Source organism: Aquarana catesbeiana, linkage group LG05 (genome assembly GCF_042186555.1).
Source record: "Aquarana catesbeiana isolate 2022-GZ linkage group LG05, ASM4218655v1, whole genome shotgun sequence".
NCBI lineage: Eukaryota > Metazoa > Chordata > Amphibia > Anura > Ranidae > Aquarana > Aquarana catesbeiana.
This window is the reverse complement of record NC_133328.1, coordinates 227,809,899-227,837,039: the sequence shown is the minus strand read 5'-3', so window position 1 is coordinate 227,837,039 and position 27,141 is coordinate 227,809,899. Positions and strand designations below refer to the sequence as shown.

General features: G+C 40.9%; 1 protein-coding gene across 3 annotated transcripts in view; it reads right to left on the bottom strand.

Moving 5' to 3' along the window:
- FIGNL1 (fidgetin like 1) overlaps window positions 1–26,292 on the bottom strand; it is a 37,016-nt gene extending 10,724 nt beyond the window's left edge. The window contains exons 1-4 of one of the 3 annotated variants that reach the window (XM_073630605.1): window positions 26,169–26,290; window positions 25,991–26,042; window positions 19,320–19,393; window positions 2,817–2,854 (exon numbers count right to left, since the gene is read on the bottom strand). In XM_073630605.1, coding sequence (XP_073486706.1) covers window positions 2,817–2,854; window positions 19,320–19,339 — 58 coding nt within the window. In that variant the 5' untranslated portion in view covers window positions 19,340–19,393; window positions 25,991–26,042; window positions 26,169–26,290. Of the gene's footprint in view, window positions 1–2,816; window positions 2,855–19,319; window positions 19,394–25,990; window positions 26,043–26,168 lie in introns of all 3 variants that reach the window. The other 2 variants (XM_073630604.1, XM_073630606.1) reach the window with 2 other exon arrangements.
- Between the last annotated feature and the right edge of the window lie 849 nt (window positions 26,293–27,141).

Here is a 27,141-nt window from a genome sequence, read left to right as displayed (position 1 = left end):
GGTTAAGCTGGCTATAAATGGTTAGTTTCTCTTTTCGCTCAACCCGAAAAAAAAAAAAATAACAGTTTCCTCCATCCACTCTGCATGTGATTCAGGCCGCAATCAGGGTACTGGTAATTGTACTGGCTACAATTCAAGCACTTGTATTGGCTGTGATGTGGGCATTGGTCCATGAGCTGGCTGCGATCAGCATGTAAAACCTTTTTACTGAGCCAATCAGTATGTGACAAGAAAAAGTGGGTTGCAAGTAAACAACACAAATCCAAGAATTACCTACAATTATTATTTGTGTACTTAAAATGATAAGTTCACATATTTACAAAAAAATAAATAAATAAATGCACTTTTTTTGCAGGAAAAAAAAAAAAAAAAAGCATTATTTTTGTTGCAGGAGCCTGTAAAGCAGTGGTTTCCAAACTTTATAAAGAAAGGGCCATTTTACTGTCCTTCAGACTTTAGGGGGCAGACTGTGCCCAGTGGAAGTAAACAATGCCGATCTTTGGTATAAGGTGGAGAAATAGCTGGTGTAAATGGGAAGAAAGGTGCCCCAATGTTGGTGACAGTGGCCGGAAACATGCCCCATTGTTGGGGTCAGTGGCAGAAATAATGCCTCAAGGGCTGGATAAAGGCAAGCAAAGGGCTGGATACCACTGCTATAAAGCACTGCACCAGCGATCAGCAGATCACTAATACCATGCAGGACTCCTGCAGACCTTTCAGTGTATCTGCTTGCTCATACTTCATACGGACAAGCCGATAAACTGACAGGAAGAATCAATGAACTACCCCAGTGCTCAACAACACAGTGGTAGTTAATTGAGCACTACAAGCTGAGAGCCGCAAAGGCTGTCAGGACTTGTAGTTTCCCATTCACAGAGAACTGTGATTGAATGACGTGGCCGCGTGGGCAGAGCCCCAAACGGCCACATTAGTTTCAAAGAGTGACAGAAGCTGCCCAGGGAAGATGCCCGCTGTGACAGACCTAGCCGGGAAAGAGACTTTTGGAGGGGACTGTATGCTAGCCTCTTGCTGATCGATCGGGGGCCCTTGCATTTGGGGGAACGGTGCTCTTTGTGAGCTGTATGCCTGGGGACCCTTGAGGTGGTATTACTGTGGATTCAGGTCCTGGTCCCCCAGTACACACAGACTCTGGGGACCCTGGATTTGCCATATTGGAATAGTGGCTGATTCATAATGCTGGGACAGATACTGTTAGGAGATGCTGATGTAAATTCCAACACCTGTCTGTCTATTGTCTGCTAAAATGTGTATTGTAAATAAGTCTACTATGGGATCTAAGAGTCATTAGATCCCCATTGTTATTTGCGTTAATTAACTCTGCTATTGTGTGAAAAAGAGTCTATGTTGATTGTGATAATGTTGATTGGATTTTCTGAACTACAAGATGGCCAGTCTGGCCTAACGGTCATGTCTGAGTCATCTAGGCTGTCTAAAGGGATTAGTTAATTAGCTCATGTTAATTAGGTTACAGCTGTATTGTTAGAGTAATATGAGCAGGAGGTCTGCACCTCCACTTTGAGTGTATAAAAGCCTGTATGTTGCAATAAAAGATATTCCTGGTTGAACTTACATACAGCCTGCCTGGTGTTTGTTCTGAGCTATCACAATTGGACTAGAACGGCACAGAGCTGTAGTTCTAATCCCGGAGCATTGGATGACCTAGCAATCAGATGTTGCGATCTGCAGTCTGATTCAATAGCTGCAGAGGAGTGTCGGGAGATTAGAACCGAGCGAGCAAAGGGGCTTGTTACACCCGCCTGCTGTCATTGGGAAGAGGAGAGAATGGGAATGGCTGCAGTTGCTGGAACATGTTACATATTCCACCCTAAATATGTAAAGCAAGCTGTGACAGAGTATTTGCAAAACTTTAATCAAATGTAATTGAGAAGCGTTCTTAATGCCTTTTAAAGCGCACTTCAGCTCCCGTTTGGTGATGGTAAAGGCTTTAATTAAGTCATTTAAACCTTGCTACAATCAAATGCTCTGCAACAGTTTGCCCTAGACCTTGCTTTTATACAACCTGAAGCACATATGTACAAGGACTAAATAACATAATTCTAGTCATACATGAACAATATTTAAAGAACAGGCCGCTGTTCATTTAACATAATCTCTGACACTGCCCTGAAAATATTTTAATCCCCATACCCTACCTATTTAGTGTTTCCAATACAAACTTTATTTCCCCATTTTGGATAGAGTAAGGGAGGGTTATGACCTCAGGCAAATCCCCCACCCCCCCATCTACTGTACGTCCGATTGGGGAGATTTCCCTTCACTTCCTGTCCCATAACCAAACAGGAAGCGGGAAGCAATCCCTACAAATTATGGGAATTTCTTGGGTACTCCCAGCTCACCAGAACTAGTGTCCTCCTCATTGGAAGATTTCCCTTCTCTTACTTTTCTGGGGACAACCCAAATTTTGTGATCTTTTACTTTCAATGATAATGCTAAACAGGACAAAAAGAGAGGGAATCTCCCTAACGGGGGCGCAGACAGCAATAAAAAAAATGACAGGGGTTCTAACCCCTCTCCATCGAAAACGGGAAAAAAAGGGTTTAGCCTTTAGTTATACTTTAACCATCCCTAACCTTCTCATTTTGTTTCCGCCTTTAGCTCGCTTGTCTCTGCCTACAAAGTGGGGCTTAATAGAGACCATCTTATGAACTACTGCCTGTAGCACCGTTTGTTGTGCTTGCGTACGATCCATTTTAACTGCATTTCATAAAAGATTCAGATATAGTCAACAACATTTACCAAAGGAATTTTAATTAACGTCAATTCACATTACCTACCTGTATCTGTTTTGAAGACACCGGTTTTCCCGGGACTGCTAAAAATGAAAAAAAAAATATGAAAAATAACACTAAATTAGAGTGTACGTGAAGGACACGGCCATGAATACAGTAGGTTTTGCTTTAAAAACAAAGCTCCAGGCTAGAAAGCAAATACACAATTGAAAGTCATGTATGTGACATGTTTTACCTATCTGTATTTTTGATTTACAAAATTATTATTCAAAGTGTAGGAGATTCACTTTAAGAGTAGTGTGTGTTTTTTCTAAATAAAAAAAAAAAATCCATACAAAAATCCAAAATAAAGATATATATATAAAACCCAGTGCTGATATTAGTGCAATACACCAAAGTGCTTCTACTGTTTAAATAACAGTATTGCAATCTTCTCTGGTTTAAATTACCTCAAATCCAAACACCCCCTTCCCTGCGTGCACAGGTGATCCCTCTCTCCATCAGAAAAAACTCACCACATTCACATGCCTCTCATTCTCATGGTTGGCAAGATGGCTTAAAATTCACTGCACCGACTTTTATATAGGTGTTATTAAATGCCTCATCAGATGTCCCTTCAGATACAGAAGTCTGTTAATCCAAAGGGTATATAGAATTCCTTAATCACCACGTGGATAACACATGCAAAAAATTAGGTGTGATGGACCCTCCACACAGAAAGAGTGAAGGCTTACCAGAGGAATTGAACTCATAAGAACATACGTTCAATGAGTCAATCTAGCTTGTATCACCAACAGGCAATAAAAGGAAGGACCTCCCGACTGGATGGCAGCAAAACTCCAAACGTATCCAGAGCCGTGAGGGAACTTTCTTTATAATGGATGGCAAACCTTCCCATGGATCATCTCAGAAGAATAGCCCATATGAAATAAAGAAGGGGGGCCACATAGCATAATACCATTTTGTAAAACGAATTTATTAAAATAAGTAAACAACTTACATTTCTGTAGTAAAAAAAGCGCTTCAAGTAAAATTATGGCAGGCAGTGGAGTCTCCCGACGCGTTTCGTCTTATAAGACTTCATCTGGGGTACTCACCCACTGCTGCCATACCCCTTAATATAGATACCTTAGCCCCCTTAATGAGGATCCAGCTCGTATCTAAAATTAACAAGCACTTCCGGGTTTGGCCAAAATGGCGGACCCGCGTGCGTTCCAAGCCTCAATATGGTGTGTCTGTGTGCGTTCCAACGTCATGCCAAATATTATCCCAATATTCTCATAAATATAATGGGATCATGAATATAAACCACTTCCTCAAGAAGAAATCTGCCAGTAAACTTGAACTGATGGGGTTACTTTATCTCTGGTAATGAAATTTGTATTCCGAGATGGGGAGAGCGAGTGACCGGACATGCGTCACCTCGTCTAGTGAGGCGAGCGCACGTTACTTCCCTTCTCGTGGACCGCTAAAGGTAAACAGCGGCTCAAGCCTCGTTACGGCAATCGGCAACGCAGTGACGTCAGTTACGCTCTATACCGACGACACGGCAAGGCGAACTGTGCGCAGTAACGTTAGCTAGGATCTGCGCAACCAAAGGATAGATGTAAAATTTAAATAAAATAAAATAGGTGAATGTGTATAATTAAGATGACATAAGAAATAGTGTATCGATGTCAATTGTCACTCAGTGTATCCATTAAATAGTGATATTGTGATGGTAAAATGGGAAACAAAAGGAATAGAGGGAAGAGAAATAAAAGTGAATGGAATGACGTGTTGTGATAGTGAAGCCTAAATGGAATTAAAAATTAAAAGAATGGGAATGTGAAAGAAAGAAAGAAAGAAAAGAGGGAAGATGTAAATATGTAGAAAATATAAAGTGGGAATAAGAATGAGATAAAAATAAGTGATGAAATAAAAAATAATAAAATTTAAAAATAAATAGAAATATTGAATAAATAATAAAATAAAAATAAAAATTGAAATAAAAATAAAATTAAAATATAAAATAAAATTAAAACTAAAAATAAATAAATATAAAGATAAATAAAAATAGACATAAACAAAATAAAGAATAGATACAGATATTAAATCAAAATAAAATAAATATAAATATGGAAATAAAGATGAGGATAGAAATAAGTGTATGAGAAAGAAAAATGAAACTAAAATTATAATGTGAAGAATATAGAATGATTATTTAAGAAGATGATGATAAACACCACCTTGGGGTGTATATATATTCCAATATAGACCAAAACGTTTTTAAATCAAAAATGGGAATAATGAATATTATTGATAAGATATCTTAAGATGTACATATCATCAAATAAGGACATAGAAATCCAAATGCCATAATTGACTAACCTGTGTCAGCCCTGCACCTGCACGATCGAAGCCGAGAGTCAGTGAGACCAGTGAGTGTCGGTTGGTGAGTGACTTAATTCTCCTATCAACTTCTACCATTGGGGACAAAGATCTGTTTCCCCTGCTCCATTATAAGCCTGTCTGACTCCCAAGCCGCTGGCTGGGAGTACATCACTGCTGGTAAGGGTACCTTTACCTATCCCTTTCACATACAAGCTGGAAACCCCATCCTGTGGATGCCATTCCCAGATTTAAGGGACTCCTATTTCCATTTTCCGGTTGTTGTTGATCTCTTCAGTCTTTGTTTCCAGATGTACACCCATTGATTTCTGGACTTTTAGTTATATTAGCAACTTATTAGTTTATGTCTGATGTCCTAGCACTAGCTCACATACTCAAACACTTACCCACGCCGAAATATCAGTGCTTGATAAAGGTCTCAAATACGCCCCCCCTAAGAAATTAAATAAATTCCATACGTTCATCGACGTATATACGCAAAATTAATATCCAAAGGTACTTGATTTCTAATCCAACACGGACAGATTACCCAGCAGCTACTTCAGGAACTGTACACTCGGGACTATCTAATCCTTCCCTATTCGTCCCCCCTGTCCCCATCACTCCTGCAGTAAAAATATTTAGGGATCTCGTTCTTGATGATCTTGCAAGATTGCCAGAAAAGCATATTCGACGTTCACCATTGTCGAAAGAAGGATTACAATCCTTGTGTGCACGAAAAAATTTAGTTGTCCGCCCAGCAGACAAGGGAGGAGGAATAGTTGTACTTGATAAGAGCCAGTATGATGAGGAGATGTATCGGATACTGAGAGAACCTGATACTTATATGGAACTCTCCAGCAATCCCACTAGCATTTATAAAAAAACAGCTACAGACTCTTATAACTAAGGGATATGATTCTAAGATCTTAAATAAAAAAGAAAAAGCATTCCTGATACCCTCTGCGCCAAGAATCCCCACTATATACTATTTGCCTAAAATCCACAAAAATCCGGTGTGCCCCCCAGGGAGGCCCATCGTGAGTGGTATTAATTCCATTACCTCAAGAATAGGCAAATATATCGACTTTTATTTGCAGCCTATTATTACAAAAACACCCTCTTTTTTGAAAGATACTAGTTCCACGATTAAACGTCTGGAAGGGATTCAACTACAGGAAGGGTATATCATGGCCACAGCGGATGTGGCCTCGTTATACACGTGCATACCACATGAGAGAGGCATAGAGCTGTCAGACATTTCCTTTACCGGGAACAATCTCTGGCATCTTTTCAATGCGATTTTTTGATAGAACTGCTTGAATTCGCAACCAAACACAACTACTTTTGGTTCGATCAACGTTACTATCTACAACAACGTGGAGTGGCCATCGGAGCAAAATTCGCTCCAAGTCTTGCGAACCTCTTCATGGCCAAGTGGGAGGAGGATGTCATCTATACCCACAGAACTACTTCATTGGTTCTGTGGGCTAAATACATAGACGACATCCTCCTCCTATGGAGTGGCACTCCAGAATCATTGAAACAATTTTTCGAGTATCTTAATACAAATGATAGAGGTATCTCCTTAACATACGAAGCTAGCGAAAATGAGATCCACTTCCTTGACTTAGAAATTAAGATTGTCAATAAATGTTTTGAATTTAATACTTATTTTAAGCCAACAGATCGAAACAGCTTTATCCCTAGGGATAGCTGTCATCACAGATCTTGGCTTAATGCAGTCCCCCGGAGTCAGTTCTTGCGTCTCCGGAGGAACTGCACAAATCTAGATGTGTTTATAGAACAAGCGAATGTCTTGAAACAACGCTTTCTCGACAAGGGATATGACGGTACCACTCTAGAATTAGACCTTCGGAGAGTCATTAATATGGACAGAGATTCCCTTTTTGAGGTGAAACCCGAAAGAGAACCGGATTCCACATTTAAGTGGGCAATGTTAACCTCATACTCAGTGCAACATAAACAAATTAGGAATATCATGAAAAAACATTGGGGGGGGTCTTGAAGCAAGACAACATTCTAGGTAAAATGCTACCTGAACAAGCTAAACTAATTTTTAAAGGAGCACCATCCCTACGTGGCCTAGTAGCACCTAATGTCACTAACCCTCCAGTGCGGCCTTCATTTTTTCATAACTGGACTGGCTTCTTTCCATGTAGAAAATGTGTTATATGCCAACACAATACACTAACGGGATGTAAACTAACAGAATTTACATCTACGGTCACAGGAAAAAGGTATACCATCAAGCCTTTCTGCACATGTAACTCCAGACATGTGGTTTATTTAATTACATGTCCATGCGGCCAACAATACGTTGGCCGCACAATGAGAACTTTCACCAGAAGAGTAGGCAAACATATTGCCCTCATCAAAGGGAGGAAGTCGAAACATAGCGTACCCAGACATTTTAAGGAATTCCATAATGGTAACCCATTAGGTTCACAATTTCTAGTCATTGACCAATACATCCCACCCTGGAGAGGGGGCGCTATGACCAGGGGTGTTTCCCGTCTAGAAACATTCTGGATACATGAGCTACAGTCCCTCTCTCCACGTGGTATGAATATGGAACTTGATATAAATGCATTTATTAATGACTCTTAGATTATATACCTACAGCAAAAATGTATGTTGTATATGTTGGTATATGCATAACTCTGTGGAACTTTTTTGAGAATCTATCTCGGATCTATATGAGGCTATTTTCCTTTGTGTAAAAATTTTTTTTCATATATCGAATGACCCACTGATATTTTCACTGCAAAGATCTCTCACACCCTTTGGCCTTTCAGGTCATGACCCACTGATTTTTTTACTACAAAGATCTCTTACACCTTCTAGCCTTTTAGGTCACACTCCATTACTTAATGACACAGGTTAGTCAATTATGCCATTTGGATTTCTATGTCCTTATTTGATGATATGTACACCTTAAGATATCTTATCAATAATATTCATTATTCCCATTTTTGATTTAAAAACGTTTTGGTCTATATCAGAATATATATACACCCCAAGGTGGTGTTTATCATCATCTTCTTAATGATCATTCTATATTCTTCACATTATAATTTTAGTTTCATTTTTCTTTCTCATACACTTATTTCTATCCTCATCTTTATTTCCATATTTATATTTATTTTAATTTAATATCTGTATCTATTCTTTATTTTGTTTATGTCTATTTTTATTTATCTTCATATTTATATTTATTTATTTTTAGTTTTAATTTTATTTTATATATTTTATTTTTATTTTTATTTCAATTTTTATTTTTATTTTATTATTTATTCAATATTTCTATTTATTTTTAAATTTTATTATTTTTTATTTCATCACTTATTTTTATCTCATTCTTATTCCCACTTTATATTTTCTACATATTTACATCTTCCCTCTTTTCTTTCTTTCACATTCCCATTCTTTTAATTTTTAATTCCATTTAGGCTTCACTATCACAACACGTCATTCCATTCACTTTTATTTCTCTTCCCTCTATTCCTTTTGTTTCCCATTTTACCATCACAATATCACTATTTAATGGATACACTGAGTGACAATTGACATTGATACACTATTTCTTATGTCATCTTAATTATACACATTCACCTATTTTATTTTATTTAAATTTTACATCTATCCTTTGGTTACGCAGATCCTAGCTAACGTTACTGCGCACAGTTCGCCTTGCCGTGTCGTCGGTATAGAGCGTAACTGACGTCACTGCGTTGCCGATTGCCGTAACGAGGCTTGAGCCGCTGTTTACCTTTAGCGGTCCACGAGAAGGGAAGTAACGTGTGCTCGCCTCACTAGACGAGGTGACGCATGTCCGGCCACTCGCTCTCCCCATCTCGGAATACAAATTTCATTACCAGAGATATAGTAACCCCATTAGTTCAAGTTTACTGGCAGATTTCTTCTTGAGGAAGTGGTTTATATTCATGATCCCATTATATTTATGAGAATATTGGGATAATATTTGGCATGACGTTGGAACGCACACAGACACACCATATTGAGGCTTGGAACGCACGAGGGTCCGCCATTTTGGCCAAACCCGGAAGTGCTTGTTACTTTTAGATACGAGCTGGATCCTCATTAAGGGGGCTAAGGTATCTATATTAAGGGGTATGGCAGCAGTGGGTAAATACCCCAGATGAAGTCTTATAAGACGAAACGCGTCGGGAGACTCCACTGCCTGCCATTTTACTTGAAGCGCTTTTTTTACTACAGAAATGTAAGTTGTTTACTTATTTTAATAAATTCGTTTTACAAAACGGTATGCTATGTGGCCCCCCTTCTTTATTTCATATGGGCTATTCTTCTGAGATGATCCATGGGAAGGTTTGCCATCCATTATAAAGAAAGTTCCCTCACGGCTCTGGATACGTTTGGAGTTTTGCTGCCATCCAGTCGGGAGGTCCTTCCTTTTATTGCCTGTTGGTGATACAAGCTAGATTGACTCATTGAACGTATGTTCTTATGAGTTCAATTCCTCTGGTAAGCCTTCACTCTTTCTGTGTGGAGGGTCCATCACACCTAATTTTTTTGCATGTGTTATCCACATGGTGATTAAGGAATTCTATATACCCTTTGGATTAACAACAGTCTTCTGTATCTGAAGGGACATCTGAAGAGCACCAGAGACTGTATTTTTAGACATTGTGGACTGACATAGACTTTTCTTTTCATATTCTTATATATAAGTTATATCATAAGCTTGTAAAATCTCTAGCGCTACACTTGTTTGTGCACTTATAACTTTAGACAAAATCCTTATTTGTCGTGTGAGCTGCTGATGTGTTGGGTAAGCGCAGGGTTAAACTTTTTTCTTTTCTGTTATTAAATGCCTCCACAAAGTACACCAATGATTGGATATCATATAAGAAAAAAAAGGAATGCTTCCAATAGTACAATAACCACGTTATAAAGACAAAGTGGGGGGCGCATGCGCGGCGGGCAAGATGGCGGACGCTTAAGAGATAAGCTCTGGACCCGTTCCTCCTAATACCGATCCTGCTCAGCTACATCGGCATACACAGACCCAGGATCCATCTCAAAAGCTCCCGTAACCTTCCGGGCACCTCATGGGGAAAATCGGATCCCAGCGGCACATCTATCAAGGGTTTAATCCGTCTCCGACTTCCCGGCCGACACAAAGCATGGAGAAGTTCCTGTATAGGCTGCAATCCCCAGCCTCAATTAGTCGGACGGCTACGTCGGTTGCCGCGGACCAAACGGGAGATTTTCCCACATCCATGCCAGACATCTCAGCCCACAACTCCCTAACCCGAGAGATACCCCACTCTGCACAACAAAAAGGGGGAAACCTCGCACAAGCCGCAATCCACGGCCTCACCTACTCTCAGTACTTCCAAGGCTATTGCAGACCACGCTGCAGACCACCTTGCTGATCATCCTGCAATGTTATCAGGTACCCCATACTCTAATCCTTCACCCCAGGGGACAGCACCAGACAGTTCAGTTACAGTACTGGACTTAAAGTTGCAGGCCCTGCTACAAGATCTGACCCGCAACTTTACAGTAGCAGTAGGGAAACTGGCCCAGGAGCTAAGTGGGGAAAATCGACCAACTTGGCGATCGTACGGACATACTAGAATCCAAGTTTGATGAATTAGTGAAATATGTGCATGTACTTGAGGAAGATAATGCAACACTTAAACATACTGTTTTCCAGGTCCAATTACAGCAGGAAGACCTGGAAAATAGAGAGAGACGCCAAAATGTGAGGATCCGTGGAATCCCTGAAACAGTTCCCGACAAGGAAATACGTTCCTATCTTTTAGGCCTGTGTCACCATAGCCCCACATATCCCAGACATCGATTGGCGGCTAGACAGGGCCCACAGATCCCTAGCTCCGAAACTACCCCCTGGATCCAATCCGAGAGACATAATAGCTCGCTTCCACTATTATGATAGCAAAGAAGCTCTCACAATGGCCACGCGAAATAAAAATCGCATTGAGTATAAAGACCTAAAGACAGCATTCACCTTAGTTAAGTCAATTCTTCCTAAACTATTGTACTTATTTGAGACGCTCCCAGTGGCAATCCCTATGTCTCAGCTGAAAAATCTTCAAAGGAGAAGCCTCCGTTTTATATGGAACAATGCCTCTCATAGAGTGGCGGGCTCAGTGGTCATGGCACGTAAGCTTAGGGGAGGCCTAGGCGCCCCAGACTTCATTAAGTATTATTACAATTCACATCTAAGGATCCTTACTTCGTGGACCAATAGAAAAGCTCCAAACAGATGGGCCGATATTGAAATGAGCATAACTTCTCCAGTACACCCATGTTACATGCTATGGCCGTCCACCAGCAAATATGTGCCCCAGCTGAGAAGTCTTTGCCTAGCCCCAATGCTCTTTACATTAGCAATTTGGAAGAAGTGCTCCACTAAATATTCCCTATCTTCTCCATGCTCACCGCTCATAAACATCCTTTTCAACCCGGACATCCCTGATAGTTTGTCTTATGACCATATGGTACATTGGACTGGGGCCAGGATTTTTCAGCTGCGGCATATAGTCAACCCAGTTACAAGACATCTATTATCTTTTGCTGACCTTCAAAAACAGCACCAATTACCCAAAACAATATTTTACTCCTACCTACAAATTGGACACTTTTCTACCAAATCCCCTACCCTAGCTTTAGATAAACCTACAGAATTTGAAATGCTTTCTGCTGAGGGTCCCTATAAACCCCAATTAATATCCACCATTTATAAAATACTACATGAAGCCATTCCCTTAAAAGTAGATACTCACTACTATATGAGAAAGTGGTCGCAGATTCTTCAACACGATATATCTTTGCTAGACTGGGGAAGTATCTGGGATTCCACTTCCAAAAGCTCCCATTGCATATCTCACAAAGAAACTGCCTACAAAGTTCTTCTGTTTTGGTATAAAACCCCAGAAAGACTGCACGTATACGATTCATCAATTTCTCAAATATGTTGGAGATACAACAAAGCAGTAGGCTCCCATTTTCACATTTTCTGGAAATGTTCATTAGTTTCCCAATTTTGGGCTCAGATCCAAATTCAACTAGAGAAGCTGATGGGAATCTTCATACCCTTAGACCCTATGCACTATTTGTTAGGCCTCCCCTTCAATGGTCTTCACAAATCCAATCGGAAACTGATGTCTTTCGGTCTATTAGCAGCTAAGAAAACCATCCCTAGACTCTGGCTCCCACTCCCCCCCCCACTCTCTCGCACACCTTATCAACCTTAGCGGACATTCGCAGAATGGAACATTTAACTGCCATTGTTGATGATTCCATACAGAAATTTTCTCTTATATGGCAACCATGGGACGATTCTGAGTATAATACCATGGTAACTGATATTAATTGAAATCTTAGACATACACAGAAATCTCTAACTCTTATTACCTTTGGTTATTATCAAATGTACCTTTTTGTAATATTATTACCTTAGAATTGCTTATATTAAAATAATACTTTTTCCTTGTCCTTTGTTAGCAAAGTTGAAGATGTATCTCAGGTTATCTTACAGTCTTTTTAAAACGTTTTAAGTTTGTGAGTCCTTAATTGACAGTGTTGATGCTCATTACTATTACCGACTGTGATATTAATGCCATTATAATTGTCATGCATAAATGTTAAATAAACAATTTACAAAAAAAATAAATAAATAAATAAAAATAAAAAGACAAAGTGGATATACACTTCACGCACTTTAAAACCAGAAGGAATGAACATAGAATTGCACATTAACTGTTTTATAAGAGATTACTGAAGAATTTAATTTAAATTTTGCGTGTCAGCAGTATAGTTAAATAAGTAAATCTGAGGTGTGTCAGTAAATTTAACATTTTATAATGTAGGGTATAAATAGCTATTTTTTTTAGAAATTATTTTTTTAGGAATTTATGTAATTTTCTTAAAAAAAAAAAAGTTAGAAAATACCGCGCCAATCAGAAACATTGAGTAGCAGCCAACACTCCAAAACGACCAAATTGTGCAAAGTACATAAACATAAACAGTGTAGCGCTAAAGTACAAACTATGTGAAAAAATAAAGTGACAAAATTAAAAAAGGAGAAAGTTATTTCACAATTAAGTAAAGAATAACCGTATCTAGTCTCCAAATTACATAAATTGGAAAAATGAGTCCCAAATGTGTAATCTAATGACATGTGAAACACACATTCATCAGTGATAGGAAAAACATAAGGAAATGTAAATAGTGGAAAATGATAATTGAGACAAATAAAGTGATGACTTAATGTGTCCGCATTCCTAGGAGGAAATGAAATATAAATGACAAACTTAGTAATAATAAATAATAGAATGTCCACAATTTAAATGGGAGGTGTGGCCACCAAATGAGTCTGGAAATGATCTAGTCCCAGTGAAATATCATGTAGATAAAGCGAATTCCATACAGTGCAGTATAGGAGTGGACCATTGGCATTTATTTGATCAGTCACGATCATCAGACAATCCATAAAAATATGAAAATATAAAAGAAGTATAGTAGAATCGATTCCAGTAATAAAAAAGGCAAGCGTGGTGTGGGTGGCTGGGTACAGCAAGGAGACCTGATGATCGTGACTGATCAAATAAATGCCAATTGAATTTTTGGATTTACACCATGTGGAGGCTCCTTGTTTCTTTCTTTATACATGGTTTACCAATGCTGACAAGGAAGGTGATCGTTTAGACCATCTGGGCAGGATCCTGGTCCCCCATCAGAAGGAAGAGGTTTACCAGCGCATGGTCCACTCCTATACTGTCTTCCATCTTAAGACAGTACAAGCCTTTTTGACTCACCGCCAACGGCCTGTGAGTCCACCAAACTCGGTAAGAGTACCTTATCCCTTATGTTGATTCGGATCATTACGGAGGAGATATTAATGTAGCATCTGCACTGTATGGAATTCGCTTTATCTACATGATATTTCACTGGGACTAGATCATTTCCAGACTCATTTGGTGGCCACACCTCCCATTTAAAAATTGTGGACATTCTATTATTATTATTACTAAGTTTGTCATTTATATTTCATTTCCTCCTAGGAATGCGGACACATTAAGTCATCACTTTATTTGTCTCAATTATCATTTTCCACTATTTACATTTCCTTATGTTTTTCCTATCACTGATGAATGTGTGTTTCACATGTCATTAGATTACACATTTGGGACTCATTTTTCCAATTTATGTAATTTGGAGACTAGATACGGTTATTCTTTACTTAATTGTGAAATAACTTTCTCCTTTTTTTAATTTTGTCACTTTATTTTTTCACATAGTTTGTACTTTAGCGCTACACTGTTTATGTTTATGTAATTTTCTTGAAGAGAATTTTTATCATTATGAGAGTCATATGTAAAATATCCTCCCGCAAGTTATAGGGCACGGAGTGATAAAAGTGGTGTTAGAGAAATATCACAATGCACAGTGTGTTTGTAACGTTTTCGTGCAATAACTTGAATCTGGCTTAACGGGATAGACTGATTAGGAGCTGCATTCAAATAATTTGAATAGGAATGTGGGAACTCGCTGTGAGCCAAGCACATAAATAGCAACCAGAGGGTTAAAGGGGTTGTAAACCCTCAAGGTTTTTCACCTTAATGCATTAAGATAAAAAAACTGTGATGCAGCAGCCCCCACCCCCTTTTCACTTACCTGAACCCGATCTTTCCAACGATGGTGACAAGCACACCAGCTCCAGTCGGTGTCTGGGGTCCTGATTGGATAGATTGATAGCACTGCAGCCATTAGCTCCCGCTGCTGTCAATCAAATCCAATGATGCAGGAGCCTGGGGAGGGGCCGAGTCCTGCTGTCTGTGCACTCGAGAAGAGGAGGAGCCAGGAGTACCACTGAGGGACCCCAGAGGAGGAGGATCAGGGCCACTGTGTGCAAAACTAACTGCACAGAGGAGGTAAATATTACATGTGTAACGAGCCCCTGCTTGCTTGGTTCCACTCTCCCGACACTCCTTTGCTGCTATTGGATCAGATCGCAACATTTGATAGTTTGGTCGAACTACAGCTATGTGCCGTTCCAATCCAGTTGTTATAGCTCAGAACAAACACCAGGCAGGCTGTATGTAAGATCAAACAGGAATCTCACGTTTATTGGATGCACACAACACACTTTTATACATAGCAGTTTGAACACCCCGCCCAAACAAACACTTTCCTATTGGTCAATTGTAAGGTACACTCTAGTCCTCACTTAGGTCCTCTTGGCCATGCAAATGAGGACTTGAAACAGGGTCAGTATGGATTGGTCCGATAGCTTGAATAGGAGGCCAATATGTGTAATGACAGATAAGTCACAGGAGATAGTTAAAGTACATAAACAAAGGGTCAAACACAGAACAATGCCTTCCTTCCAGACCACAGAGCCGTCTGGAGGGGGTTAGCTTTAAGACAGGGCGGAGGACCCACCACTGTGTAATAGAATCAAGGAGAAATACTGCAGTATTCCAAGGATCATGACAACATGTTTGTTTTAAAAAAAACAAACAAACATACCTTTACATATTCTTTAAAGTAGCAGCAAGGGGAGGATATTTAACTAGAGCAGCCGTGCAGTCAGCCCCTGTGACGAAGTCGGAAGTGATGAAATGCATTGGGCCGTGTCTACACGGCAACCATAGGAGACACCAGGATGGGAACGAAGAGTATCTGGAGGAGATGAGAAGAGTCTGTCTAGCCCTCTATGTGATGCAGTACCCGGTGTCACTCCTCACGTCTGTCAGTGCGAGTGGAGGAAAAGCCGATAAACGTCTCTTCCTGTTTACACTGTTCAGCTGTGCTTAGACACATGGTAAAGAGCCTACGTCATAGGCTCTTTACCTCGATCGGAGATTCGGTGTGTCAGAATGACACACCACACCACCGATGGGCACTATCCTGCTGGGCGTCATATGACCTCCATTCAGGATAATACAACCACTTTCCAGCCCTCATTTTGCTATATGGTGGTCGGGAAGTGGAGTCGGTGCAGTGAATTTTAAGCCATCTTGCCAACCATGAGAATGGGAGGCATGTGAATTTGGTGAGTTTTTTCTGATGGGGAGAGGGATCACCTGTGCACGGGAGGAGGTGTTTGGATTTGAGGACATTTAAACCAGAGAAGATTGCAATACTGTTATTTAACCACTTCAGCCCCAGACTGCTGAATGACCGGGCCATTTTTGTGATTCGGTACTGCGTCTCTCTCACAATTGCGCGGTCGTGCGGCGTTGCAACCAAACAAAATTGACGTCCTTTTTTTCCCACAAAAAGAGCTTTCTTTTGGTGGTATTTGATTGTCTCTATGGGTTTAATTTTTTTGGAAAAAAACAAAACAATATTTTGTACTTTTTGCTATAATAAATATCCCCATTTTTTTTTTAAAAAAGCTAATTTTTTTCTCAGTTCAGGCTGATATGTATTCTTCTACATATTTTTTGAAAAAAAAAAAAAACAACGCAATAAGCGTATATAGATTGGTTTGCGCAAAAGTTATATAGTTTTTTTTTTTTTTTTTTTTACTAGTAATGGTGGCAATCTGCGATTTTTATCGGGACTGTGACATCACGGCGGACACTTTTTTGGGACCATTGACCTTTATACAGAGATCAGTGCTATAAAAATGCACTGATCACTGTAAAAATATCACTGGCAAGGAGAGGGTTAACACTAGGGGGCGATCAAGGGGATAACTGTGTTCCCTAGTAGTCTAACTGAAGGGGGAGGGGACTAACTTGAGAAAGTGACGGATCGTGGTTCCTAGCCAATAGGAACACGCGATCTGTCACTCCTCTCAGAACAGAACAGGGAAGTGTGTGCTTACACACACTCGTCCCTGTTCTGTCTCTCGTGCTTGTGACCGTCGGCGATGAGCATCGGCACCCCCGATCCCGCAAGACGACGTATAGCTACGACAGTTTGCAGGATCATGCCGACCTAAACAGTAGAAGCACTTTGGTGTATTGCACCAATATCGACACTGAGTGTTTTTTTATATATGGACTTTTGTATGGATTGTTTTTTTTTTTTTCATTGAAGAAATATATATATACAGCATCTCACAAAAGTGAGTACATCCCTCACATTTTTGTAAACATTTTATTATATCTTTTCATGTGACAACACTGAAGAAATCACACTTTGCTACAATGTAAAGCAGTGAGTGTACAGCTTGCTTAACAGTGTAAATTTGCTGTCCCCTCAAAATAACTCAACACACAAATATTAATTCTAAATCGCTGGCAACAAAAGTGAGTACACCCCTAAGTGAAAATATCCAAGTTGGGCCCAAATAGCCATTTTCCCTCCCTGGTGTCATGCGACTCGTTAGTGTTACAAGGTTTCAGGTGTGAATGGGAAGCAGGTATTTTAAATTTGGTGTCATCGCTTTCACTCTCTCATATTGGTCACTGGCACCTCATGGCAAAGAACTCTCTTTGAATCTGAAAAAAAGAATTGTTGCTCTACATATGCTGCACACTGCATCAAATTGGTCTGCATGGCTGTCGTCCCAGAAGGAAGCCTCTTCTAAAGATGATGCACGAGAAAACCCACAAAAAGTTTGGTGAAGACAAGCAGACTAAGGACATGGATTACTGGGACCATATCCTGTGGTCTGATGAGATCAAGATAAACTTATTTGGTTCAGATGGTGTCAAGAGTGTGTGGCGGCAACCAGGTGAGGAATACAAAGACAAGTGTGTCTCGCCTACAGTCAAGCATGGTGGTGGGAGTGTCATGGTCTGGGGCTGCATGAGTGCAGTCGGCACTGGGGAGCTACAGTTTATTGAGGGAACCATAAATGCCAACATGTACTGTGACATACTGAAGCAGAGCATGATCCCCCTCCTTTTGGGGACTGGGACGCAGGGCAGTATTCCAACCTAACGACCCCAAACACAGCTCCAAGATGACCACTGCCTTGCCAAAGAAGCTGAGGGTAAAGGTGATGGACTGGCCAAGCATGTCTCCAGACCTAAACCCTATTGAGCACCTGTGGGGCATCCTCAAACGGGAGGTGGAGGAGAGCAAGGTCTCGAACATCCAGCAGCTCCGTGATGTCATCATGGAGGAGTGGAAGAGGACTCCAGTGGCAACCTGTGAAGCTCTGGTGAACTCCATGCCCAGGAGGGTTAAGGCATTGCTGGAAAATAACAGTGGCCACGCAAAATATTGACACTTTGGGCCCAATTTGGACATTTTCACTTAGGGGGTGAACTCACTTTTGTTGCCAGTGGTTTAGATATTAATGGCTGTGTGTTGAGTTATTTTGAGGGGACAACAAATTTACACTGTTAAGCAAGCTGTACACTCACTACTTTACATTGTAGCAAAGTGTCATTTCTTCAGTGTTGTCACATGAAAAGATATAATAAAGTATTTACAAAAATGTGAGGGGTGTACTCACTTTTGTGGGATAGTGTGTATGTATATAATTTGGATACATCACAGCGCTACTCTACTCCTAAAGTGGATCACTTACACTTTGAGTAATATTTTTGTATATGTTTACATTGTATGGTGGTAGCAGTAAAATTAATTTTAATAATATAAATGTAGGAATATTATGGACAATAATTGGTTCAGCATATTTTGAATGGTTTCGCTATATCACAGGGATATATCTTTCACTTTTCAGTACTGTTCAGCCAGTCTTGTAATACAGGCAGACTGCGAGATCATGAACCTCCCTACAGATTCCAATGCTGTTGGGCTATACAGGCTGGTCCTGGACCCACCTCAGTTTGTGAAGGGATAATAAATGCCATTGCTTGCCTTCCTTTTCGTAGTCTGTGGGAAATATAGTATATGCTAATATACTATAAGTCATTACAGAAAATCATCAAGAGAATTTCAGGTACATATTCTACTTCCAGGTGAACATGCATTTAAATTCTAATACGTGCTTACATAGATTTAACTTTACACATCTCTCTGGCGTTTAGAAACAGAAAGTCAATTCACAAGAGGGTCCTTTCAAACAGCCCTTCAGTTCAGATCCGCCTCTCAGTTTTTCAGGTGGATATAAACAAAAGTTCCCTGCATGTCTAGATAAATCTGCAACACAAGCATGCAGCATACAAGAAATAGATGACTGGTGCTCCTGCAGACTATGTGATCCCAACTTACCTGGATTGTGGGTGTTCCATATGTGCTGATAATTCTGTTCATTAATGTGCCTCTGATATTTTCCCAAGACAAATCTAATAAAGTAATTGAAACAATCTTTTATGACAGATTTCTGATTGCTACTTCAGCATGCTGGGTCAACATGTTAACATTACATACTATACATTTATGTGGTATTTAAAGCTAAAATGTTTATCTCTGCTTGCCAAAAATAACCGCAAAGTACTGCGACCACACTAGGTTTTTGTGCACTTAAACATGTAATGCTCCTTTACAAAAGGCCATATATTTGTATTATGGACTAGTGTTATATACCTTAAATATTCCCTAAGCCTGCTTTTCCTTCTTGTTTTTTAATACGGTAACGACTATGGGGCTTCTTTTGATTGGTCAAGATGGAGTGATGAGCTCTACCTTAGCCAATCACTCACAAAAATACAAGAGTTCCCCTGAATGGCAGAGATGCACCATCTCCTCCTCCCATGCTCGTCTCCAGGATTTCTCCAGAGCCTCTCCCATCCTCTGGAACTCACTACCTCCATCTATCAGGCTATCCCCTACTCTTGCTACCTTCAGGCAATCCATGAAAACTCATCTCTTCAGGAAAGCTTATCAGGTCTCCAACTAATCTCTTACCACTTCCACCAGCTCATTCCCCACAGTTACAACCGTTTGTACCCCTGCCCCACCCTAGTAGATTGTAAGCTCTTCTGAGCAGGGCCCTCTTAATCCTCTTGTATTTTATTGTATTATAACTGTATTGCCTCCCTTTTATATTGTAAAGCGCTGCGTAAACTGTTGGCGCTATATAAATCCTGAATAATAATAATAAAGATCGACTATTTATAGTTGACAGCAGGCGCTCATACTGCTGATGGGAAACATTGTCACTTACTGCATGTAGATAATGCTACCACAGTCTATTAGAGCAGTTGTGGCAGCCAGAGCATTCTACCATGGAAGTATTCTGTTTGGGCCAGCTATTTAAAAGATAAGTTCACCTTCGGGAACAGGTTACATGTTCCACCCGTTTTTAGGGTGGAACATGTAACATGTTCCCACTCCTGTAGCGTTTCCCCCTCTGCCTGTGACAGTGAGTCAGTGGTCTTCTCTCCACACCCACTGTCACAAGATGAAAAGAACGTGGCCATGCGGGGCTCCTATCACACAGCCTCACCTTATATTCTCTTAATGAATGAAGGAACAGCAAGTGCTCACAGCCTTTGCGGCTTGTAGTTCTCAATGGATTACCAGGGCGCTGGTGAGCATCCTCAGTGCATTAAAGCTTCCTGGAATGAAGTAACTGCCTGGTCCATATCGAAGGTACGGGGCAGACAGCTACACTGACAGTCTGCAGGAGCATGACAATGCATTCGCAATCTGCTGATCGCAGGTGCAATGTTTTACAGCCTCCTAAGAAAAAAAATAAAAATGTAGTAAATGCTAATTTTTTTTAGCGAGAAAAAAAAAAAAATAGGATTTTTTTTTTTTTTTTAAAAGGTGAATCTATTCTTTAAATTCAAAGTAAAGCTGAAGTTATTCTTTAAATTGAAAGTAAAGCTTGGAGTCTCTTAAGAATACTGACTTAAAAACTACTGAAACTATTGGATAAGCATGACTGCCAGGAAAATGGCAGTTTCAGAAAGAGGCCGAGAATGCAGGCTTCAACAAGTAATCCGTATTGGTACAGGTTTGCTTTAACGTTAGTCATAGACATGAGCTGGTAGATGGAATATAAGACTGCTAAAAGATCTTTAAAATGCTCTCAACATATGGGCATGGTTTAAAAGGGTAACTCCACTTCTGTGGGAAAAAAAACAACAAAAAAACAAACACAGCATACAGTGGGGACGGACAGTAATCAGACCCCCTTAAATTTTTCACTCTCTGTTATATTGCAGCCATTTGCTAAAATCATTTAAGTTCATTTTTTTTCCTCATTAATGTACACACAGCACCCCATATTGACAGAAAAACACAGAATTGTTGACATTTTTGCAGATTTGTTAAAAAAGAAAAACTGAAATATCACATGGTCCTAAGTATTCAGACCCTTTGCTCAGTATTTAGTAGAAGCATCCTTTTGATCTAATACAGCCATGAGTCTTTTTGGGAAAGATGCAACAAGTTTTTCACACCTTGATTTGGGGATCTTCTGCCATTCCTCCTTGCAGATCCTCTCCAGTTCTGTGAGGTTGGATGGTAAACGTTGGTGGACAGCCATTCTTGGGTCTCTCCAGAGATGCTCAATTGGGTTTAAGTCAGGGCTCTGGCTGGGCCATTCAAGAACAGTCACGGAGTTGTTGTGAAGCCACTCCTTCATTATTTTAGCTGTGTGCTTAGGGTCATTGTCTTGTTGGAAGGTAAACCTTCGGCCCAGTCTGAGGTCCTGAGCACTCTGGAGGTTTTCATCCAGGATATCCCTGTTTTTGGCCGCATTCATCTTTCCCTCAATCGCAACCAGTCATCCTGTCCCTGCAGCTGAAAAACACCCCCACAGCATGATGCTGCCACCACCATGCTTCACCGTTGGGACTGTATTGGATAGGTGATGAGCAGTGCCTGGTTTTCTCCACACATACCGCTTAGAATTATGGCCAAAAAGTTCTATCTTGGTCTCATCAGACCAGAGAATCTTATTTCTCACCATCTTGGAGTCCTTCAGGTGTTTTTTTTTTATCAAACTCCATGCGGGCTTTCATGTGTCTTACACTGAGGAGAGGCTTCCGTCAGGCCACTCCGCCATAAAGCCCCGACTGGTGGATGGTTTACTTTCTACAACTTTCTCCCATCTCCCGACTGCATCTCTGGAGCTCAGTCACAGTAATCTTTGCGTTCTTTACCTCTCTCACCAAGGCTCTTCTCTATAGCTCAGTTTGGCCGAACGGCCAGCTCTAGGAAGGGTTCTGGTCGTCCCAAACATCTTCCATTTAAGGATTATGGAGGCCACTGTGCTCTTTAGGAACCTTAAGTGCAGAAATTTTTTTGTAACCTTGGCCAGATCTGTGCCTTGCCACAATTCTGTCTCTGAACTCTTCAGGCAGTTCCTTTGACCTCATGATTCTCATTTGCTCTGACATGCACTGTGAGCTGTAAGGTCTTATATAGACAGGTGTGTGGCTTTCCTAATCAAGTCCAATCAGTATAATCAAACACAGCTGGACTCAAATGAAGGTGACGAAACATCTCAAGGATGTTCAGAAGAAATGGACAGCACCTGAGTTAAATATATGAGTGTCACAGAAAAGGGTCTGAATACTTAGGACCATGTGATATTTCAGTTTTTCTTTTTTTAATAAATGTGCAAAAATGTCAACAATTCTGTGTTTTTTTATCAATATGGGGTGCTGTGTGTACATTAACCACTTCCCTACTCGGCTATTGTCAAATGACGTCCACAGATGGGATCCCCCATCCTGGGTGGATGTCATGACGGCCTGGGCTTCCCGGCCGCCTAGGGGGCGTGCGTGCCCGCCACGTTGCTCGGGACCCGGTGCGTGTGCCCGGCGGCTGCGATGTCCGCCAGGCACCCGCGATTGCAGGTTAACCGGCCTGGACCTTGGATCTGTGTGTTTAAACACACAGATCCATGTCCTGTCAGTTGAGAGGAGACCGATCTGTGTTCCCAGTACAGCGGAACACTGATCGGTCTCCTCCCCTTGTACGCCCCCGCCCCCTACAGTTAGAATCATTCCCTAGGAAACATATTTAACCCCTTGTGTCCCCCTAGTGATTAACCCCTTCACTGCCTGTCACATTTACACAGTAATCAATGCAATTTTATAGCATTGATCGCTGTATAAATATGAATGGTCCCAAAAATGTGTCAAAAGTGTCCAATGTGTCCGCCATAATGTCACAGTCACGAAAAAAAATCGCGATCACCGCTATTACTAGTAAAAAAAATAAATAAATATTTTTTTTTTTTTTAAATGTCATAAATCTATCCCGTATTTTGTGGACGCTATAACTTTTGCGCAAACCAATCAATATACGCTTATTGCATATATTGCATATATTATTGCTTATATTCTATTTGTGGGGAAAAAAGGACGTCAATTTTTTTTGGGTACAACGTCGCACGACCACGCAATTGTCGTTTAAAGTGCGACAGCGCTGAAAACTAAAAATTGGCCCGTGAAGGAAGGGGGTGAAAATGCCCTGTATTGAACCGGTTAATGAGGAAAAAAATGAACTTAAATGATTTTAGCAAATGGCTGCAATAGAACAAAGAGTGAAAAATTTAAGGGGGTCTGAATACTTTCCGTCCCCACTGTATATACTGTACAATTGCGACACAAGATATATTGTATTTTAATATTACTATTAATATTCTTTTCATTCTGTGAGAATGTAACTTTCTGTAAAATTCAACGCAATGTGGTTACCATATTGCGTTGGATTTTTCAGAAACTTACATTGTCGCAGAATGAAAAGGAAAAGCACAAGAGAGCATCATTGCCAGGGTAGCAACGGGAGCGCCATTCCTTCCTCTGACGCGAGGTATTCTGTACACAGATGGTGTACAGAACCCCCAGAAATGTCATTTCTTGCTTGTGTGATTGGCTCACTAATTTTCCCAGAAGTCTGCACTAAAAAGTACATCAGATTTTAGGCATCCTCTGTTAGAAAATTAGTATTTTTGGCGAGATAAATCACTTCCAAATGGATTCAGACAATGCATTTTCTTCATTAGAACATTGCAATTGGATCAGCTGATTAATAATGGAAATGTCACTCCCATTTAGATTAACTCTGCACATCAACATAATCAAACAGCTTTTTCTTCAGAGCAGTAACAGGTAGTAATCTGCAACAAAGTTTTGTTTTCCCAGAATTCAGCTTTAACCCCTCAATATTCTATCCAAAAACAAGGAACACCAGAGAGTTTCAGGGGAAGAAAGAAGGTAGGCCAGCCCTCACAAAAGTGAACATTACTATATCAAAAGGACCTGAAAGTCAAGGATCCCAGTGCAAAGAGGATGCCAAGAAACAGCAGAGTGTGCTAGCGTCACATTCCAGCTATTATATTACGCCATAGATGGGTTGAAATTAGGGTTGCGCTGATAATATCATCGGTGCCAATACCGAGTATTTGCCTGAGTATCGGTACTCTGGCAAATGCTCCGATGCTTAAACCGATACCAGGGCAGTCAGGGGTGATCGGTGCAACGCTGGGAGGGAGTTACAATCACCTATCTCCCTGTATCCATTTCAATAAAGAAGCTGACAGCTGCTTCTCCTCCTTTCCCCCGCAGCTTTCAGCTGCTTTATTGAAATGTATACAGGGAAATCGTGATTTTAACTCCCCCCCCGCCCCCAGCACCCCACCGATCACCCCGGACTGTCCCACATATCCTCCTCCTTCGTGCCTCTCCAGTCCCCTTCTGTCCTCGAACTGTCAGGATAGAGAGCGGAGGAAGGAACCGGTAAATATGTCATTTACCGGATCCTTCCTTTTCCGAATGAACAGAGTCAATTATCACTGACTCTGTCCATTCATAACTAAGCAACGTAAACTGTGTTTACTATGCTTCAGTTTATGGATGTACAGGAAGCTCTGTCTCCTGTCCATTCTTTTTCAGTGCAGCTGAGGCTGCTGAGAAAGGGACTGGGGAATCTCTGTCCTCATTCCCTTTCCTGGCCTCAAAAGGGAGATATCAGGGGTCTGTTAAGACCCCTGATATGTCACCAAAGCCACCCCCCCAACCGGGCTAATAAAATAAATACATACGAGAACTGTATTGAATAAATATTGAAAAGATTAAATGGTAAAAATAATAATAGAAAAAAAACACCACAACACACTGACACCGTCCACTCCCCCCCCCCCCCAAAAAAAAAAGAAAGCAATGTAAAAACAAAAAAATAATAAAAACTACTGACAGTCCACATGTCATCAGTGCTGCATATTAGTGCCACTGTCACATGACATTTAAAAAAAGTATCGGTACTGGCAAGTACTTGAAAAAAAAAAGTATCAGTACTTTTCCTCGGTCTTTAAAAAGTGGTATCGGTGCAACCCCAGTTGAAATTCAGTGCACCCGGGACCACACAAATTTATGGGCAGGCTTGTTGTGCAGAAGTTATTCAATCGATCAAGTTCTTTACAAGCAGCCAGTTAGAACATTTTTGCACGATAAGTGCCGCTGGATATAGCCAATAGCGGTGATCAGTGTATTATGACGGTGGGTAGAAGTGCGGCTGGATATAGCCAATAGCGGTGATCAGTGTATTATGACGGTGGGTAGAAGTGCGGCTGGATATAGCCAATAGCGGTGATCAGTGTATTATGACGGTGGGTAGAAGTGCGGCTGGATATAGCCAATAGCGGTGATCAGTGTATTATGACGGTGGGTAGAAGTGCGGCTGGATATAGCCAATAGCGGTGATCAGTGTATTATGACGGTGGGTAGAAGTGCGGCTGGATATAGCCAATAGCGGTGATCAGTGTATTATGACGGTGGGTAGAAGTGCGGCTGGATATTGCCAATAACGGTGATCAGTGTATTATGACGGTGGGGAAGTCTCTCCGCTGTCAGAATACAGTAGCTCAGCGGGACGGATTTCGCCATCAACACCGAGTGTGTGCACAATGGAATCCATTCATTTTCTTTCATTCAACTCGCTGGTTGCACAAAAGGAAATAAATCACGTATGGCCTGCCTTACCTGGAGTGCCACAGCGAAAGGATGAAAATAATACGTGCAAATCATCAGACTGCTGCAAAACAGAGAGAGTACTTATAGCAGAATTCAAGAGCTTCATACAATAGTGCCATTACACAACAGAAAACATTCCACAGCAAAGCTAGACTCGCGTTCAATACATTGCCATCCCCGCACTTACCGCTGACTCTCAGCTGCCTTCCCTTCAGATACAACCTCAGTATTCCCGCGGAGTATTCATGTACCGACAACGTAATCAGCGCGCCACTCTCTCTTCCCGTACTGGAGACACAAAATCCCGCTCTAGTGGCTGAAGTCTAGGCTGCTGACAATGTCTTTTGATCACGTGATGAGACTCTCTCAGTGAATTAACGGGATGCAGCGAAGACGAGTTATCTTCCATTTTTGTGTGGTCCATAAATACAGCATTGTTGTGACATACGTTTGTTTGCGTCTCCATAGATTGAATCAGCAAAGTATTTAGCGCATTTTCCTCAGATTACTTGGGTGTCTTAAAGGTCTTTGATCTAGAACTAGTACAGTGACGGACATACATTGGAAAGGAACAGGCAGGTTCCATACTGTATTATTCATTACGTGATAGGGTTGCTGTGGGCCATTTTTTATATCAGAGGTGGGGTGGAAGGTCAAAGACAAGCAGGCAGGATTGGATGGTAGGTGTGCCATCCTGTGCCTGTATATTAAAGTGTTTGTTACCCCAACACTTCATATTCCTGATATGTGGCTGCTATGCTATGTACTTGTATGAGAAAGTTTCCTGTTCTCTTTGTATTGCTTCCTTTATGTGAAATCCCTGCTGCTCCTGCCAGTCCCTCTGTTTTTTTCTATTAAAAACTGACCACACTAAGCAGGAGAGCACACCATGGTAAGTTCTCTAGTGCACTCTCCTCTAGTGATCAGACCCAGCGGTGGCCTGTCCCCCCATCCATGCGTCTGGCCCCCCTGATCTACATGCAAGACCATACGAATGCGAATTTCGGAAGGGAATTGTCGTTGGAAATTCTTACTGTTAGTATGCTCCTTTCGACATCCGATTTTTCATTTTTCGCAGGCCAAAAGCTGGTTGAGCAGACTAGTAAATTTTCGACAAAGGACAGCTCAACGTCCGATTTTTCGTATGGTCAGTACAGAAA